The 16,596-nt window shown below is 41.8% G+C and overlaps 3 protein-coding genes across 3 annotated transcripts in view; 2 read left to right on the forward strand and 1 right to left on the reverse strand.

Annotated features, from left to right (window-relative positions):
- Nucleotides 1-294: 294 nt before the first annotated feature.
- Nucleotides 295-3,901, forward strand: LOC110949748 (glycine cleavage system H protein, mitochondrial-like). Its single transcript, XM_022191956.2, has 5 exons — nt 295-482; nt 673-755; nt 885-948; nt 1,717-1,848; nt 3,336-3,901. Exons 1-5 carry the CDS (start codon nt 329-331, stop codon nt 3,431-3,433), a joined length of 531 nt encoding a protein of 176 aa, XP_022047648.1. The 5' UTR covers nt 295-328; the 3' UTR covers nt 3,434-3,901.
- On the reverse strand, nt 3,902-9,632 carry si:ch1073-390k14.1 (deoxyribodipyrimidine photo-lyase). Its single transcript, XM_022191948.2, has 9 exons — nt 9,229-9,632; nt 6,964-7,609; nt 6,519-6,830; nt 6,241-6,413; nt 6,045-6,129; nt 5,714-5,946; nt 5,351-5,545; nt 5,012-5,237; nt 3,902-4,884 (listed from the first exon to the last, which is right to left on the reverse strand). The coding sequence occupies exons 1-9, from the start codon at nt 9,448-9,450 to the stop codon at nt 4,340-4,342; spliced, it is 2,637 nt and encodes an 878-aa protein (XP_022047640.2). The 5' UTR covers nt 9,451-9,632; the 3' UTR covers nt 3,902-4,339.
- Nucleotides 9,633-13,464: 3,832 nt separating this feature from the next.
- The window catches only part of gtf3c6 (general transcription factor IIIC, polypeptide 6, alpha), a 30,405-nt gene continuing 27,273 nt past the window's right edge, over nt 13,465-16,596 (forward strand). The window contains exons 1-2 of the mRNA XM_022191954.2: nt 13,465-13,712; nt 13,816-15,064. Of these exons, the coding sequence (XP_022047646.1) occupies nt 15,048-15,064 (17 nt within the window). The 5' untranslated portion in view covers nt 13,465-13,712; nt 13,816-15,047. The remainder of the gene's footprint in view (nt 13,713-13,815; nt 15,065-16,596) is intronic.

Consider the following 16,596-nt stretch of genomic DNA (forward strand, 5'->3'; position numbering starts at 1 on the left):
AAATTAATACATGGAAATATAAAGGATAAATATAAAAAATAAAACAATAATTCTATTAAAAATGAAGAAATAAATGTGCAAATATAAAAATAAAGAAATAAAAAATGGAAATATAAAGGAAAAATCGGTGATAAAATGGAAAATCAAAAGGAAAAAAACATTTATTCCTCTATATATTTACATATTTATTTCCTTATTTTATAGATTTGTCATTTATTATGGTACTCCTGTGAGTCTAAATCCCGACCAGCAGGGGGCAGTAAAGCGTCACTGATTCGTCTCATATCAACGAAGAAAACTTGACCCACACTCTCATCAGTAAGCGACAATGATGGCTTCTTGCGGACTGTTCCGCTCCCTGTCTTCCAACTTTTGCACAGTTTTGCCTTTACTCACTCGCTCAGTACCTCTTTCTCCCCTGCAGCTGGCGTCTAAGCCTTACTTCGGAAGAACAATAGCCTCTTCTAGCCGGTTATCAGCAGGTACTTCACCGTAAATTGTGTCTCAGAGCAGCCTGTTAGCTAACATTTGGTATCATTAGCTAGAGAGAAGGACACGGTAGCTAACGATGCTGTTGCATGTTTGTCTGTCTGTCCGTCCTTCTGGCTGCCATACTCACCAAAAACCGTAAGATATTCTTCGTGCTCTGAGTCTGTTGTGTTATTTTTGCAGCACTTAAATTCACAGACAAGCACGAATGGATTCGAGTAGAGGACGGAGGAATTGGGACTGTCGGTATCAGCAAGTTTGCACAAGTATGTTTCATGGACGAGCACTAAAAAGGCTTCTGTGGTGCAGAAACGTACATGCATTTACACAAACACTCTTTTGAAATACATATTTTTTTCCTGCTTTTATTTGACCTTGTTTTTCCCCGCTTGCAGGAGGCTCTGGGAGATGTAGTTTATTGTGGCCTGCCAGAGGTGGGAACACAGCTGGCTCAGCAAGGTATGAACAGTAGATGCTAACCAAGTTTTATTATAAAGGCATATGAAGAAAATTTCGCTTGTTGTGGATCTGTAGCTGTCGGTACTAATATAGGCATAAGATTTGTGCTTTTTGATTATTGTAGTGTCAAGTTCATGTGCTTTTTTTTAAACTATTTTTTAAAGTGCAGTCAATTGAACTCAGCTAGTTTTGCACTTTCACTATTCATTAGGTGCAGTTGACTCACCTTAATGGCAGCAGGAGAACCTACATTCCTAATTTGAATGAACTTGAAATGAGTTACACTCTGTCAAAAGATTTTCTGTGTTTTATCAGGAATTAAAACAAATCCATAGTGTCCTTGGAAGTTCAGCCAAGTATAATAAAGATGCTCTTTGGAAAGGGACACAAAAATTAAGAAAAGGAAAATGATCCAGTGAACTCATGTGGCAAAAAAAAAAGGTTTTAGTTCAACTCAAGGTCCTCTACAAATGCAGAGCAGGTTTTGGTCATTTGGCTCTAAATTAAATCAATATTTTTATGTTTTGTTTTAAAATTGGTTGTAAAAGTATTTAGTTTTCAACCCCACTGGCATTCCAAAGTGTGGATGTTATAATTTGAAATCTTGTGACTCCTTGTTGTTTGGTTAAAGCCAAATTCAATTGAATTAAACCACATGTAGCTTCAGAAAAGGTCACAATAACTTTGAATTCTTTACTTGTGCAGTGGCTTTTGAGATCACCAAACTTTGATGTAAGTGAATTTTATTTCTAACATTTACTGTCACAGATGAGTTTGGAGCTCTGGAAAGTGTAAAGGCAGCCAGTGAGCTTTATTCCCCTTTGACTGGAGAAGTTGTAGAGGTCAATACACTTCTGGCAGACAACCCCAGTCTGGTCAACAAATCTTGCTACAAAGATGGTGAGTGCACATGTAAAATACATAATCCAGTCCATGTGTCAAAAGATGTCAGTTTGCATATTGACACATTTGGTATGTGGCGAAGGTAAATAGGCTTACGCAAGAGTTTAATAGTAGCAACTTATGGTTAAAGAATTATTCTGAAAGGTCATTTGTACAGTTTGCATATTAACACCACTCTTTATTTTTTGTTTTTTCAAAAATTGTTGCCGGTGTCCTTCGGCTGGTGTGTTCCCGCATAATAAACATGTTTTAGAAGTCCGTGCATAGTTGGGCTTTTTCTGTGAAACAAAGAAAATGTATACTCGTACAAACAAATGTAAAAGCAATATTTGTCCTTGTTCCAAGAATAGCACTATGTCTTAAATTAAAAATTAATACATATTAACAAATAATTTCAATTTTAGCAACCTTAATAATTTACAGTATTGGATTGAGGTTTACTTTTTGAACTGTAGATGGCAGTAATGTAACATAACAGAAGGCTGATACTGCATTATAGACATAAAGCTGAAGCTGTTGTGTAATTACATTGAACTATGTTTCACACCATCATATTTTGTGTGTGAAAATCATAAGGTATAGTTTATATCTTCTAAATGCTGGCAACTTTTACTTCACACCCTATCCTTACTAGAGATTTTGCATATTTTTGCCAATTCTTTGTGCATTTAAAATGAATGGCAAACTGTTGCTTTATTCTTTCTTCATTCTCACATACCCCCTGACAGTAATTATTTCATTTCATTCACAAAAAAAAAATCCACTTTAGGGTCAATGAATATTTTCTGCTTCTCTAACATGGTAGTGCACTGCAAGATTTTAAAGCAAAATGTCATTCAAAGCATTTCCACTAAAAGTTTCAGTCGAGCTCTTTTGTGTTTAGAATGTACCTTTGACAACAACAAAAAAAAAACATGCATGCTGCTTGCTTACTCAAGTACCTTCAATGGCTTTACAAGTTTAGTTTCACTCTGTAATAGATAAATGCAGCTTATTTGTGAAAGAGTACTCTAGAAAATGAAGGCCGTGGCATTAAACACGCAGTACTGTACAAGAGTTTTATGCACTAAAATTGAAATGAGGATGGTTGAAAAAAATATGTGGCTTTTATTCAGTAATTATCATCATACAAAGTGCAGAAAACCTAGGAAAAAAGTATCAAGCTAATTCGTGGTGTGATGGTCTGGCTCTAAAATAGCAACCGACACACCATGCTTCTGTTTCTTTATGTAATGTTTAAATCAGGGCTCTGTGGGCTCATACACCTGTTGCAGGACTCCTTGTTTCTCTTGTAAATAGTTCTTTACAGCTCTGCACGCATGTTTGCCATGTTTTGTATGTTAACAGCTGATGGTATTACTTGATGAATGCGATTATCAACAGTTAAAGTGCCTAAAACCTTTGCACAGTGCAGTGTGTGACATGGAATAAATTGAACAACGTTTGTCCTTGATTCACAGCTAAACCTGATTTTAATATTATAGGTTGGCTGATGAAGATGACCATTGCCAACCCTGCTGAGCTCGACACTCTAATGGATGAAGCTGCGTATGAGCGATACATTCGCTCCATCGAGGACTAACCTAACGCCTCCTAATAAGTGCTGTGCTCCCTCTCCCTTTTCAAACACCACTGGCAGGGAGATGCACTAAATGTGCCTGTCAATACAATGCTTAGCACCCACCAGTGGAGCATTATAGCTCCAGATTGCTGACCTGCCAGTGTTGTAGAGCTGTGAACGTTAGAAATCTTTTATCTACTGTTACAGACTGACTTTCGGGGTCCTGCCAGTCTGCACTGACTAAACAACTGTTGTTGAGTTCTTACAGCCTCAAATCCCCCAAAACAGAAGAAACTGAGACTTGCAGTCAATAGAATAGTTTCCAAACATTTCAGTCAAAACTTGAAATTCTGTTCTAGGACACTGTTAGACTTAAAAAGCACTTTGGTTTGTATGTTATTATTAATTATGTTGGTCTGCATTGCATGTATGACAGCTAAACTGTGGACATGGGACCTGTATTATAGAAAATAAACATTTCCTTACACATTTGGTTTACTTTTTCATTTATTTCAACCCTGCATTTAGACTTTATATTATAAATGTGTCGCGTATTATTAAATATTACATCTTGTACAGCATCATTTCACCCTTAGAAAAACACAAAAAGGCTGCCCAAAAACTCAAGATATTAAAAGTGATGCTTCACAATAAAAAGTACTTGAAACATGAAGTTGCACCAATCTGCACAGGCTAACTTAATCCAGTGTTTTTTCATGAAGGCTGGTATAAAATTACTTATTACCTGAGATTACAAAACATTAGTAACATTTCCAACCCTCCAGTAAATGTCTCTGTTTCATTGACACGAATGTTCCCTCGATACTGTAGATTAGATTTCCCCAGCTCACTTTACACTTTTCCTAATTTGCATTTGACAACAGTTTTTTGACTTTGAATCTGTAACATTTAGCCTTGATCTCTGTGTCACTTAAGTGAAGTAACTGCTCCACCAGGTACTATAGAGAACCTGTCTTTGGCTGTTGGAGTCCGTCTGGCTCTGCCCCGAGGTGAAGGAAGCAGAGGAAGTCCCTCCATTCTGCGATAATCACTCTCCAGCCTCTCTCTTCTCTGAGCTCCCTCATACATCACACTGGCAGTGAAGTCTCTCTCATTAAGGAAGGCGATGGTCTCATCCCTCTTGCGGCTCACGTATCCCTTTAGAACAGCGTTGTAGGGGTTTGATGCAGCATCTGCATCTGGATCTTCCAGCTGGTGTTTGAATTCCATGCGGGTGATGACGGGCAACAGGAACTGCTTCCCCTCCTTCACCACAGCTCCACCCATGTGCGATAAGCCCAGAGCCTCAGACACCAGGCGTGGGGGCAGAGGCACCAAGTCACAGCCCGATCGCTTGTCCACATACTGTTCAAACTCTCTACGCACCAAAGCGACATCTTGCAGAGACTGATTCCTCCGCCCCTCCAGGTCTGTAATGATACGCTCTGGATATGTCTGTCCAAACACCACACCTGACCAGTGAAGAGAAGATTTCTATGTTAAGGCGCACATACATAGCTTGATTCAGAACAGGTGGTTAGTGCTATTATGATTAATGAAAGAACTGGTGAATCTACAGCCTCTTGATGAAGCCCTCACCTGCACGACGCAGCACGGACGCAGGACATTTCCAGGGTTTGTGAATAAGCTCATCAGGCAGATCTGCAAGTTCTGGACACCATTTCCTAACGTAGCTGCCGTAGGGGTCGCAGGTCATTGCTGCATCAATGGGGTGCATGACAAAGTTCCAGTGATCCAGCCCACACATGCCCCCATTCTGCCACATCATAGCATCAATGGCCACATCTGCATCCACCAGCGTGTCCTAAGCAAGCGTAAATTTTGGATACAGTCAGCAAGTAGTACTTTTTATACTGTGTTTTACTATTTATGATGTGTATGTGAGTACAATTGCGCCTGCATGCATACACATCTCACCTGGAACCAGCGGTAGCCCTCTTGCCAAGGCAGATGGAGATACGCTATGAGAAAAGATGCCACCACATGTCTCATGTAGTTGTTCATCCACCCTGTCAACCACAGCTGCCTCATGGCTGCATCGACCAGCGGGTAGCCAGTTTTACCTCGCTGCCATGCCTTGAGGTGGCTACGATCACTGCTCCACCGCAGAGCCTGCAAAAACCAGTGGATGAATAATGCTTTGTTAATGAACGTCATTCTTCATCGTGTGTTATGAGCTTTTAATTACATGTGAATGTGTGGTGGCTAACTGAAAAATCAAAAGTTTAAATTTTATATCGCTAATGTGCAATCAGCAGGTCGTCTGTAGCCGACTTCTACCTTGTATGGAGGTCTGAGGGATTCCCAGGGGAGGTCAGGAAACAAGGTTAGCTGCCAGTAAGCCAAATCTCTCCACGCCAGTTTCCGTTGGAACTTGGGGGGTCGACAACGTGCTCCTTTGGCATCCCATAATAGCCAACGTGGACTGAGCTGACCAAAGTGAAGGTAGGGTGACAGAGAGCTGGTGTTTGGAGCATCTGCCCTGCCGGACTCTTTTTCATATCTATACACACCTAGGAAACATGGAAATCATCATATAGTGTTGTTTAAATGCCGCGTTTCTTAACAGTCCTTCAAATACAGTTTATAAAGTGCATGTAAGATGTCTCACCATCATGAAGAAAAGCATCCAGTCGGGCGTGTGCACCATCTTCACTAAAATCCCAGGACGTTCGTATGTTAGCTGCCCAGTCAATCTGAATACAAAAATGACCACAAGAAAACATTGAGGACCGCAGGATATAATCTTAATTACATTTTAGACTTGTTGCTTTGTGTTAGCGGCCTGTTTTGCGATGCTGACTAACCGTTGTGCCATCCTTCCTTCGGGGCATGCGAGCAAGGCCTAGTGTATCCAAAGGCGCACCCTGTGGCCAGCAGGAAGGTGAGGGGAGAGATACTGGAGGGTCAAGGGGAACCCCTAATGTAGACGATGGGTTCTGTTTGCAGCAACTCATGAAGTGAGACACTGAACCTATTCCTACATTGCAGAAGAACACAAACAGAAGTTCAGCAAATATTTCAACTACAAAACACAAATATTTAAGCAAGCTTAGCACACCGAATCCATTTTGTTGTGACTAACCTCGGAGCCCCACACCCTCTGTACTGACAGAATAAGGGTCTCTGAGACAGTACGAGTGGAACATCCTGCACTCAACACCTTCTTTCTGCAGGGCTGACACCACCGCATCATCCCGCTCCTTCAGCCAGGGCTCATACAAAGCATTAGCCAGCACTGTTCTTGCCCCAGTCTCCTTTACGAGCTCCTTAAGCATCTGCAGAGAAGATCCCACCTCATTCCCCTCTTTATTTGCCTTGAGGAAGACGAGGTGGCTGCCGATTCGTTCCAGAGATGAAGAAAAACAAGACAGAGCCTGATGAAGCCAGTATTTACCTGTTAAAAAAGGCATGACATGGTTAGACGACAGTAGGAAGACTTGCAAATTAAGAATCTTTGTATAGAGGCTCTGAGTCCATTGTGCTTTGGCAAAGATTTGGATTTATCACTGATTCCTTGAGCAACTTACAAGCTCCCCCCATAGCCACTGTAATCCCTGGTCCCTCCTCTTCTTCAGGGCTCCAGATGAAGACTGGGATGACAGGTGCACCCACCTCCAGTGATCCCATGAGAGCAGGGTTGTCACAAAGTCGCAAATCCCTCCTGAACCACAGCAATACCGGCGGTGGTGCTGATGGAGAACCAGGCAGGCCTAAAAGCTGCTGGCCAGCACCTTTTCTCCGCTGCCTCCTGTTCTTAGAGCGCTTTGGTTTCTCTGATTGATTTAAATCTTCCGCCCTAATCATTTCATCATCTGCTCTTACTGTATCTTGCTGGGAAACAGTTTGACCTGTCCCAGGTGTCTGCTTCTTATGTTTGTCGAGCTGTATGCGTTTCAAAAGCTCAGTCTCTTTGGTAGTCTGTGGTGGACTCTCCTTCCTCCAGGGTCCAGTCTGTGCTGAGTCTGTATTTTTTTTCGTGCCTTGTACATCTGCTGGCTGGGTGTCGTTGCTTCCCTGAGATTTGGAGCCTGAGCTCAGTTGAACAGAGCTGCTCTGGTTTTGTCCATCTCCAGGCTGCAGAAGTTGGGACTCTTGACTGGGGGCTGGGGGCTGGTGATCTTTCATTTCCAGTAGAGATAGAGCCAAAACAAGTTCCAGCTCATCATCTTCAGTCTACAAATGAATTAGAGAAAATCATTTTTATTTCAGTTAAAATCATTTTAAGTTGCAGTAGCTCAAAATGTTAGGTAAGTCTTTCACAAACATTGGCAAACATGTTTGTGATTGGTTTACATAATGGACAATTGAGGTTTATAATAGAAGTATTGAGAAGCTAAGTAGTTCTTTGTCAACACTAAGTTTATAAGGCCATACATGTGTTTTGTAAAGGCCTACAGGTGTTTTCAATAACATGAGCTGATTCAATCTCTACTCAGGAATGACAGTGTACAGACAGGGCTTAAGGCATAAGAAAACTGGGCAGGGCTTTGACTTTAACAGCCTCAGTTCTTCATGAAAAGGACTCCACAAGATATTGGAAACATTCCTGACAGAGTCTGCTCCATGCTGACATGATTGCATCACAAATCATCTGCACATTTGCTGTCATGCTTGGAATCTCTCATTCTAGACAGTTCAATGCACTGTTAAGTTTGCAAAACCAATTTTAGATAGCTTAGGTAAAGGCTATCTTATAAAAACCTAAATCCGGCATGATGGTCCATAATATCAGAAGTGCCCATTAGAATATGGGCATATAAAGATGCACATGGTCAGCAACAATACTCATACTAGCTGCATTACTGTGCCTCACTGATTGCTTTTTTTGTTTGCACTATTCTAACTAAACTATACAGATTGTGTTGTCTATTCTCAGATGTAGGCCACTTTGGATAAAAGTGTCTTCTAAATGAAATCGTAGAATTGTAGATTTTTGTAGTCAGAATCCCAGTAGATAATTAGTTTTCTAAATACTGAAACCAGCCCATGTAGCATTAACAATTAGACTGATATCTATCTGTATTTGCATGTTTTTAGGTGTGACACTTGATTGGCTGATTGGATAAGTGCATTAATGGACAGGTGTGCAGTACAGGTGTTCCTAAAGTGTGTCTCTGTGACTCCATTTATTAGTTTTGTTCCACCTGTGAAAGGAGAACGTACACCTAAGCACTTGAACTAAGTAGGCACTACAAATAAAATAGTGTTAAAACATGCCATATCTGTTTAATTCTTAAATATTTACCTAAAGTAATTCTCAGTCGAGCTTTGCCAAACCTGAATAAGTCCAGTGCGCAGGTGCGATTAGCTATTAATTTCTCGTGTGTATGTCTTCGCGATTTTGGCTACTACTGTCAAAGCAAGAGAGTCCTCGGTTAATTTTTGGAACAAACACTATTATTTAAATATTGTTTTTAAAACCGGTGAATTTCCTTCTCACCAGTAGGCATAACAAAAAAGATAAGTATCATGTAGTCAAAATACCAATTAAACGGACCTGTTGCTCAATTTAAGCTAACTGCAGCGTAATAAGCTAGCTAAAGTTAGTTGTTTGATAACACGTTAGCCACAACAACTTCACTCACAAGGTAAATTTAGCCTCTCCTGGTTGTGAATACTCGCTAGCTTTCAGGGGTAGGTAAACTAAAGTAGATTAACTTTATATTAAAAAATACATGGTTGTTGTCTTGCTCTTGTTTGTTTTCATGGGAGTTTTACACAATTCTGCTTGTCAGTGACTGAGAAAGTGTATTGAAATGCATTCTTATCTTATCGGCTGTGAATGTACTGACCTTGGTGAAATATTCCTGGTAGATGGAGATGAGGATGGAGTGCAGGGCTCTGTTGGCTGTGGACAAAGGCTGGATGAGGGACGGGAACAGTGTGCGGGTCTCTCGGTGCCCCAGGATGGACACACACATGGCGAAGAAGCCCTCTGGATCCTCTCGACCCACCAGCACATCCCTTAACATCTTCCTCACTTCGGTTTGGCCGTCAGCCGCTGGAGGAGGCATCTTCCAGTGAAAGGTAACGATGAATTCTAACTGTGAAATGCTGTCGAAGCTTAAAGTTTAAGGCATTCGGGTGAATCTGCCTCACGTCCTCCCCTAGGATCGGTTACTAAACACCAGCTGATTTTCAGTTACACAAGCCATATGTCTGTGTTTTGTAACCTGCAAAACTAACCATGTGTAATAGTCAAAAATCACCAGTAGAGGGTGTACAAATCTAATAAATAGGAGCTGTACAGGGAGGCTGGTGATACCCATTGGTGCTTGGCTGCTTTTCCACAACATGTGATTACCAGATTCGATTCCTCGTTTACATTTCAATAATTTGACATCATCATAGAGAGATATAAACTTAATAAATGATATAAGAAAGTCTATTTTTCATAGATTTGAGTGTCTCTCTGTCTACTGTATAGTTACTTCTCTACCAAATCCCATTTGTCAACTAAAATGTTTCATTGCAAGGGTTCCCAAAAGCTAGAGCCAATCAAATAAGTATCCTTGGTTCAATTAGATGGAATTATTAAATTGGATTAGATGTAAAATAAATAAATAAATAAATAAAAATAGAAAAAAACAAAGGGGGAAGCATCTGCCTCAAGACAATCATTCTATGATTTTTACATAGCCTTCATCTTGACAGGAATGTGTTCCTTTTTAAGTGCACTCTGTGATGTTAGACTGAAAAACAAAGGCAGGAGACAGTGTACCCAGCAGTGAATTTTTAATCATGGTCTGTATTCATGCTGTTGAAGGGTTGCTAAGTAATTGATTTTTTTAATGAGACCATGAATAAGCTTTTGAATGCACACAGCAGGGGACAATGATTTGTGACACTTGTGGACCAAACTATAAAATGCTTTGTATAGTTGATAAGCTCCGCTTGTGGTACTATATTCCAGGAATTACATATTTTGCTTATGCAAAACTCATCTCAAGTAGTCATCCAAAATGTGACTCAAGGTTTCAAATACAAGGCCGTTCATTCTCAGTTATTCAGACTATTATGTGAAAAGTAGTCAGAGTGTATGAGGGGAAGATGTGTTGAGAGCTGTGGTATGTGAAGAGAGCAAGACAGAAAGAGAGGGAGAGAGAGAAAGAGATTGAGAGAGAGAGAGAGAGAATCAATAGTGTTTAGACAGAGAAGTGGAGTCTAAGTGTGTGATCAATAGAGAGCAGAGAGGAGAGATTAGCTGCTTTTCTCTCTCAAACTAACACTGACAAATTGGTGAATTGGTGTATCGGCCCTTGGGCTAAACGGATTGACCTGCTGTTTCCATGTTCTACCGTGTACTGTCAATAAAGATCTGTGTTCATTGTGGCTCTCAATGAAGAGAGTGAATGAAGCACCATAAGAGAGAAAAAGGGAAAGGAAGGAACGAAGGGAACTGAAGAAATAGGGACCTGGTAAAGCAAAGAGTAGTCCAGGTGCCCATGTAGCCTTGATACTCACAAAATGTCCACACCTCAGCCTCATTAACACATTCGTGCACTCACATGTGCATCCTCGTGCACACTGTTATAAAACCATAATAACGTCTCCAGGAAAATTAATGGAAAGACAGATTAAAAACTAAGTGAGGAGAAACGGGCCACTGGTGTAGCTATTTGCAACTCATAAATCATTCTGACACACCCACGCGCATGTAGACACACGCATAGACACACACACATACACACACACACACACATACACACACGTACTGTAATTAACCACAGGCTATTTACTCTCTCCTGCTGTAAATTAGACATGCAGACACAGTTATTACATTAGGGGGATCTGCCATGCAGAATGCTAACAGGAGGAGGAGGGGACACTCGTACACACAACCGGCTCATACAAACATAAACACACACATACATGTACACAAGAAAGAGGGTATGGAAGAATCATAGACTGACGGGAGTGAAAATGAAGCTGCAGCACAGAGAATAGGGGCCCCCAGCTCTTTGTTCCCTGCTGCATTTCATTATCTGAAACGCCAGCCAACACACACGACACACACACACACAAACACAACGCACCTCCCCCTTCCCTAAAGCTGTCTGCCTTCACTCCATGCACACAGCACAAAAAGAGGGGGAAATAGAGATACTGCGTCAGTGCCATTCATTGGCATCTGGACTCGGTCATGACAAGCATGTCTGCACGGTCATCTTTAGCAAATCAGCCAAGCTGCTCTGAGTTGACCACCTCGCTTCAACCTGTGCTCACAGAGAGCCCAAACCCATAAATTCTATTTTAAGCCTAACAATAGGAGATGAGGACTTGATTAAAGCAAGTATTGATACTCCGTCTTTGGTAGCTTATCTCCATTTAGTTCATCTGAAGTTTTTCTTTCTTTCTTTCTGGCAATCCTTCTATTTGTGTGTATGTGTCCTCCGGTTCCCCCCTGCCTCCCTCACCCCTCTCTGTCCCTCTGTTTTCCCACGGTGATCGATAGCTCATTACAATCATTGACTGCGGCTCATCAGCACCTGTTAAGGTCTGGAAAGACAGAAAAGGTGCATGTGCTTCTGAGAGTGCATGTCTTTTGATGCAAGCCTATTGATGAATATAAAGATTGGTTTTGAATGAGTCACAGGTGAAGTTTGACATTTGAATAGTTATTTTTTGATTCGCACCCATTGCTGCGGGTACCTAGTTTGTCGCTGCTTTATGGTCCGTGGTCTTGGGGAACATCTTATTATGCAACTCACGTGGGTACCACGGTTTGTTGCTATGGTGATTGCCAAGGGAGCCAGAGTATTATAGGTGTTTATCCTAGACAGGAGCAAGGCTACTCTCTGTCTATCAGGACATGCTTCAATTTACCACACGGTTTGGACCACACATTAAGATCAGCACAGTTACAGGGGACAAAGGGAAAGCCCAGAATAAAACACAGTCAAGTGTTGATGCGATTTAGAAGAAAGATTATTCAGTATTCATATTCCTGGAAGAAAGACCTTGTTCAAACACTCAGTTGTTGGTTTAATGCGTCACTGCAGGGTTTGTTTTTGGAGAGGACAGGCTGTGAGACGAAAGAAGCAAACAGAAAAAATGAGAAAGACGATGAGAGCCGATGAGACTACAAAACGTGGTTAACACAAGGAAAAATGTGTTTTTATAAAAAAGAGAGTGAGAGAGACAATAGTGAGACCTCAAGAAGTCCCCTTGGATTCATTCACAGGATGTGGTCTAAGTAAAGAGGAAAATTGGTGTAAGAGTGTGAAGTTTTAAGGAAAAGGGGATATAAATAGAGTGAATACAATGGAGGACTGAATAGAGAATAAGTCTCTCAGTCTATGCATAAATTACACACATCATTTACATATTCATTATGTTTTGTGTTCTAATGAGAGTATTTGCTTAATAGCTTCACCACTACTGGCAGCTTTTGTTTGACACAAGAGAATTTAAAGGAAGAGGGGAAAAAGAAAAACAAAGCAGCAAGGGTCATCTCAGTAAAGTGGGTGAGGTCAATGGTACACAATCAATTTTACGATAATCGTATCAATCATATTTCTGTATTGTGCGTGTGTGAACAAGCACAACATGCTCAAGGCTCTTAGAGATATGAAATGAAGCACACATGATGGGGGCTGGTCAAAGTTAATTAAAACAACACAAGCTTTCTCCAAACTCAGGGCTCTCTTCGTCCTTCTCCTCTTGTCCCGATGGAATAAGTAACTGCTGCTGTAATTACCGACATGGCAGTCACTGAGATCATTCCCTCAGGTGCCAAAAAGTCTTCCAAATGACAACAAAGACTGGCGATTTGCAGCGTACCTGTATGAAACGAAAAGTTGCATATGCGTCAGTGAAGTAATGTTGAGTACATAGACACGTGCAGCACTACTTACAAACTGAGGGGGTAAATGATTTAGAAAGTGATTGAAAGAAATAAGGGAAAGAGAGGGATGGAAATATAGAGACAGGGGGAAGGGCAACGGAGGGATGAGCTACAAATGAGAGCGATGGCGGTGGCAGGTTGGCACAGTGCCATCCAGTCAGGACTTGAGCGGGGGCGGGCATGGGCATGGGCGAAGGGGCGAAGAGGATAAGAATGAAAAAGGAAGAGAAACAGACCTCCATACTGCTACCATGGTGCCACCTTGGCACAGGCATAATGGGTCGTAACGAACGTCAGTCTGGGCAGAGGAAAGGAATAGCAAAGCGTAGAAGTAAGGAAGATGCCAGCAGACAGAGGATGACTCAGATGTTGAAGGATGAAGAAGGCATAGAAGGAAATCGAAGAGAAAATGGACGATAATATAAAACTGTAAGATTTAACTCCACGATGAGCATCAGTCATACAAAGAAAAACGGCGTTGGAAAATCCTATATTTTATCCATTTACTGACTTTTCTTTCTCTCTATGCCAGCCGCGGTGTGCCAGCCAGCGGGCAGCATGCCAGTGTACAGTCATGGCATACCCGGCGGGATCAAAGCAGATGGCGAAGAACTGTCATCGTCGTAGACAAGGGGACTCACCTCTGAGGATTTCCTACTAATCACCGTTTGTTTGCTTGGACAAAGCCAAGAAGAGGTGCCCGGGCAACGGTTGCCAGCGATTCTGTGATGGCATCTTTTCGGGGGCGGCAAGGGCACAGGGAGAAAGATGGCATGCTGCCAAGACAACATAATACACACATTTGTAAACAGAAACCTCCATACGGTGAGCAGAACATTTCGGATGCCATGAATGTTTTCGGCGATGGCATCCCCTCAAGGGAGAGACTAGAAACAGAGATGGCACAATGCCAAACGCAAACTGTGAGGCATTCACAGCCGCCATCAAAAGCTGTACAAAAACGACAAAAACACAGACACAAAATAGTAGAAAAATGTAGAAATAGACACAGAAACGCAGCCGTGGCGGGAGTATGGGACAAAAACCATTTCCTCGATGCCAACTCTGCTCAGTGCCAACTGCTGCACTAAAAGGACGCTGCTGCCCATTGCAAAGAACTAAGGCGAGGGATCGTACCATTCCACTATGGAGAGGAAGAGTATGCAAAAGAAGAGGAATAATGAGCAAAATGAATAAAGGATATAGAAGAAGAAAATATGAGGAATTTTGTGCTTAACGAAGAACAGTGGGAGTGGGTGGACAAGGATGATGAAGAGCCTCTTTCCTGCACTTGCACACCTGGGATGTTCTTAAAGGGATATCCCCTCAGACTGCTCTGCGTTAAAGGGAGGGATGTGTTGGCATCATCTCCAGGATGTCAAGCTGTGTTTCTCTATTGCCAGTCAAGGAGGGTGCTGCAGTCGTCAGGGGCGGGCAACTGTCTGGGCATCTCATCTGCAGCTAATTAACAGCCACACACTAATTCTAACAGCCGATCATAATTAGCGATTTAATCGCTCGTCAACGCTTTTCTCCCCCCTAAATTGTGCCTCCTATTTGGACACGTGCGGATAAGCTAAGGAACGCCGGATCCCCCTCCCCTCCTCCTCGTCCTTTTTTCCTTCATCCTTGGCTCCAGACTCCAGTGGGATCTTAATTAAGCCTGGGCTTCATTATGCAAATGGAGTACAATAAACGACAGCAGAGGTGGAGCTGGATACAGACTAAAACGGAACGGTGGGAGGGGAGCACTGGAAGTGGAAAATGAAGAGATGTGGAAGGTTACCAAAATTGTCTATATGATTTTACTGCGTTACAATAATTGCATATTGTTGTAACATGCACGTCTTCAGTTTGCTAGTGCTACTTGTGGTGTGAGAACCAACATTTTGCACTGTAATGCTCCATCTCTGCTGCCACTGGGAAAACTTTTCTGAAATAACACTGGATATGCAGAATGTCATCTCTCACAAAGAAAATTCATAAGGGAATGGTGACAATGAACCCCTTAATATCACCAGTTGGCTGTTGTCGTGGATATGAAGAAAGATAGTAGATATGAGGACAGAGAAAAGAGGCAGACGGAAACACTGACAGTGGCAGCAGCATGGCAGCTAATGTCATCTCAGTTTAATCATCGCATGGGATCATGGGGTTCATGAAAATTCATTTGCATATCATTAAATAGAGAGAGGTTATTTGGTGTGGGCAGCCAAAATGGGATTGGATGAAGGAAAGAAAAAAAAAAGGAAAATGGAGGGGCTCGTTATTAAACAGCAATGTTTTATAGTCCGCCAGCCGATTCATTTAATTTGGGCGTAATTAAAATGTGTCAGACTCAATCAATCATTCCAACGGGGATACTATCAATGTTTCAGTCTGAAAAAAGACTAATCAGTGGATATGCGGTCGGACATTTTCCAATAACAGTCTGAGTGCTTTACTCTCAGCTTGACCAATCGACTCTTATTTCTGATTTATCAGAAGCAGTGCATCAAAGCATGCAGTTTAGCTTCCATGAATTGTGTCAAGACATATCTATCTGACAGGTGGTGATGCCATCCTGTGCTAGTGAATAAGAGGGTAGCTCACACTGTCTTTTTGACCTTAGTAATAAGCTGTCCATGGTGTGTATGTGTGCATGCCCGTGTACATTTCTCATTTGCATAAGTGATGTAATTAGACCACCCTTTCACATGCAGATCAGTTTGACAACATGGCAAACACTCTAACACACATATGGCCATACACACACTTATACACACGACAACACACGCTTGCCGCCGTGACCACCCCCATATCATGGGGAGTCTGTTGTCTGTGAGCAGAGAGTGTAAAGATTAACATAATCCAGCTAATAAGTGTGAGTAATATTCACACAGTGACGCGTGGCAAAGACACTGTCCTGCTGATGCGTATTTGTATCTCATTATAGATGTAAAGTACTGTGGCCGCCAGTAGACAGGGAGGGCGGTGGGGGGGGGGGCATGTGGATGGGGGATGGTGTGGGGTCACAAAGTGAGGGCCTGAATGAACAGACACCCAAGAAAAAATAATAAACAGCAGTATTTTACTAAAGTTACTCTGCCCTGAAGGGGAGGTGTCGATGTAGCATAAAGATAGATTACACAGCATTCCTCATAACCAGGATGCTGGAGATTGGTTAAGGAAGCCCTTCTAATGTCTCCACAAATTCAGAAAGACAATTACACTGATTATTCAGTCTGTTTACAGTACCAAAAAGCCACAGAGAGTCTGTTTTTGCAGAAGAATGTAAGAATTATAAATAGAGTGTATTTGCGCTTGCAGGCTA

This window comes from Acanthochromis polyacanthus, chromosome 8, assembly GCF_021347895.1.
Source record: "Acanthochromis polyacanthus isolate Apoly-LR-REF ecotype Palm Island chromosome 8, KAUST_Apoly_ChrSc, whole genome shotgun sequence".
Lineage (NCBI taxonomy): Eukaryota > Metazoa > Chordata > Actinopteri > Pomacentridae > Acanthochromis > Acanthochromis polyacanthus.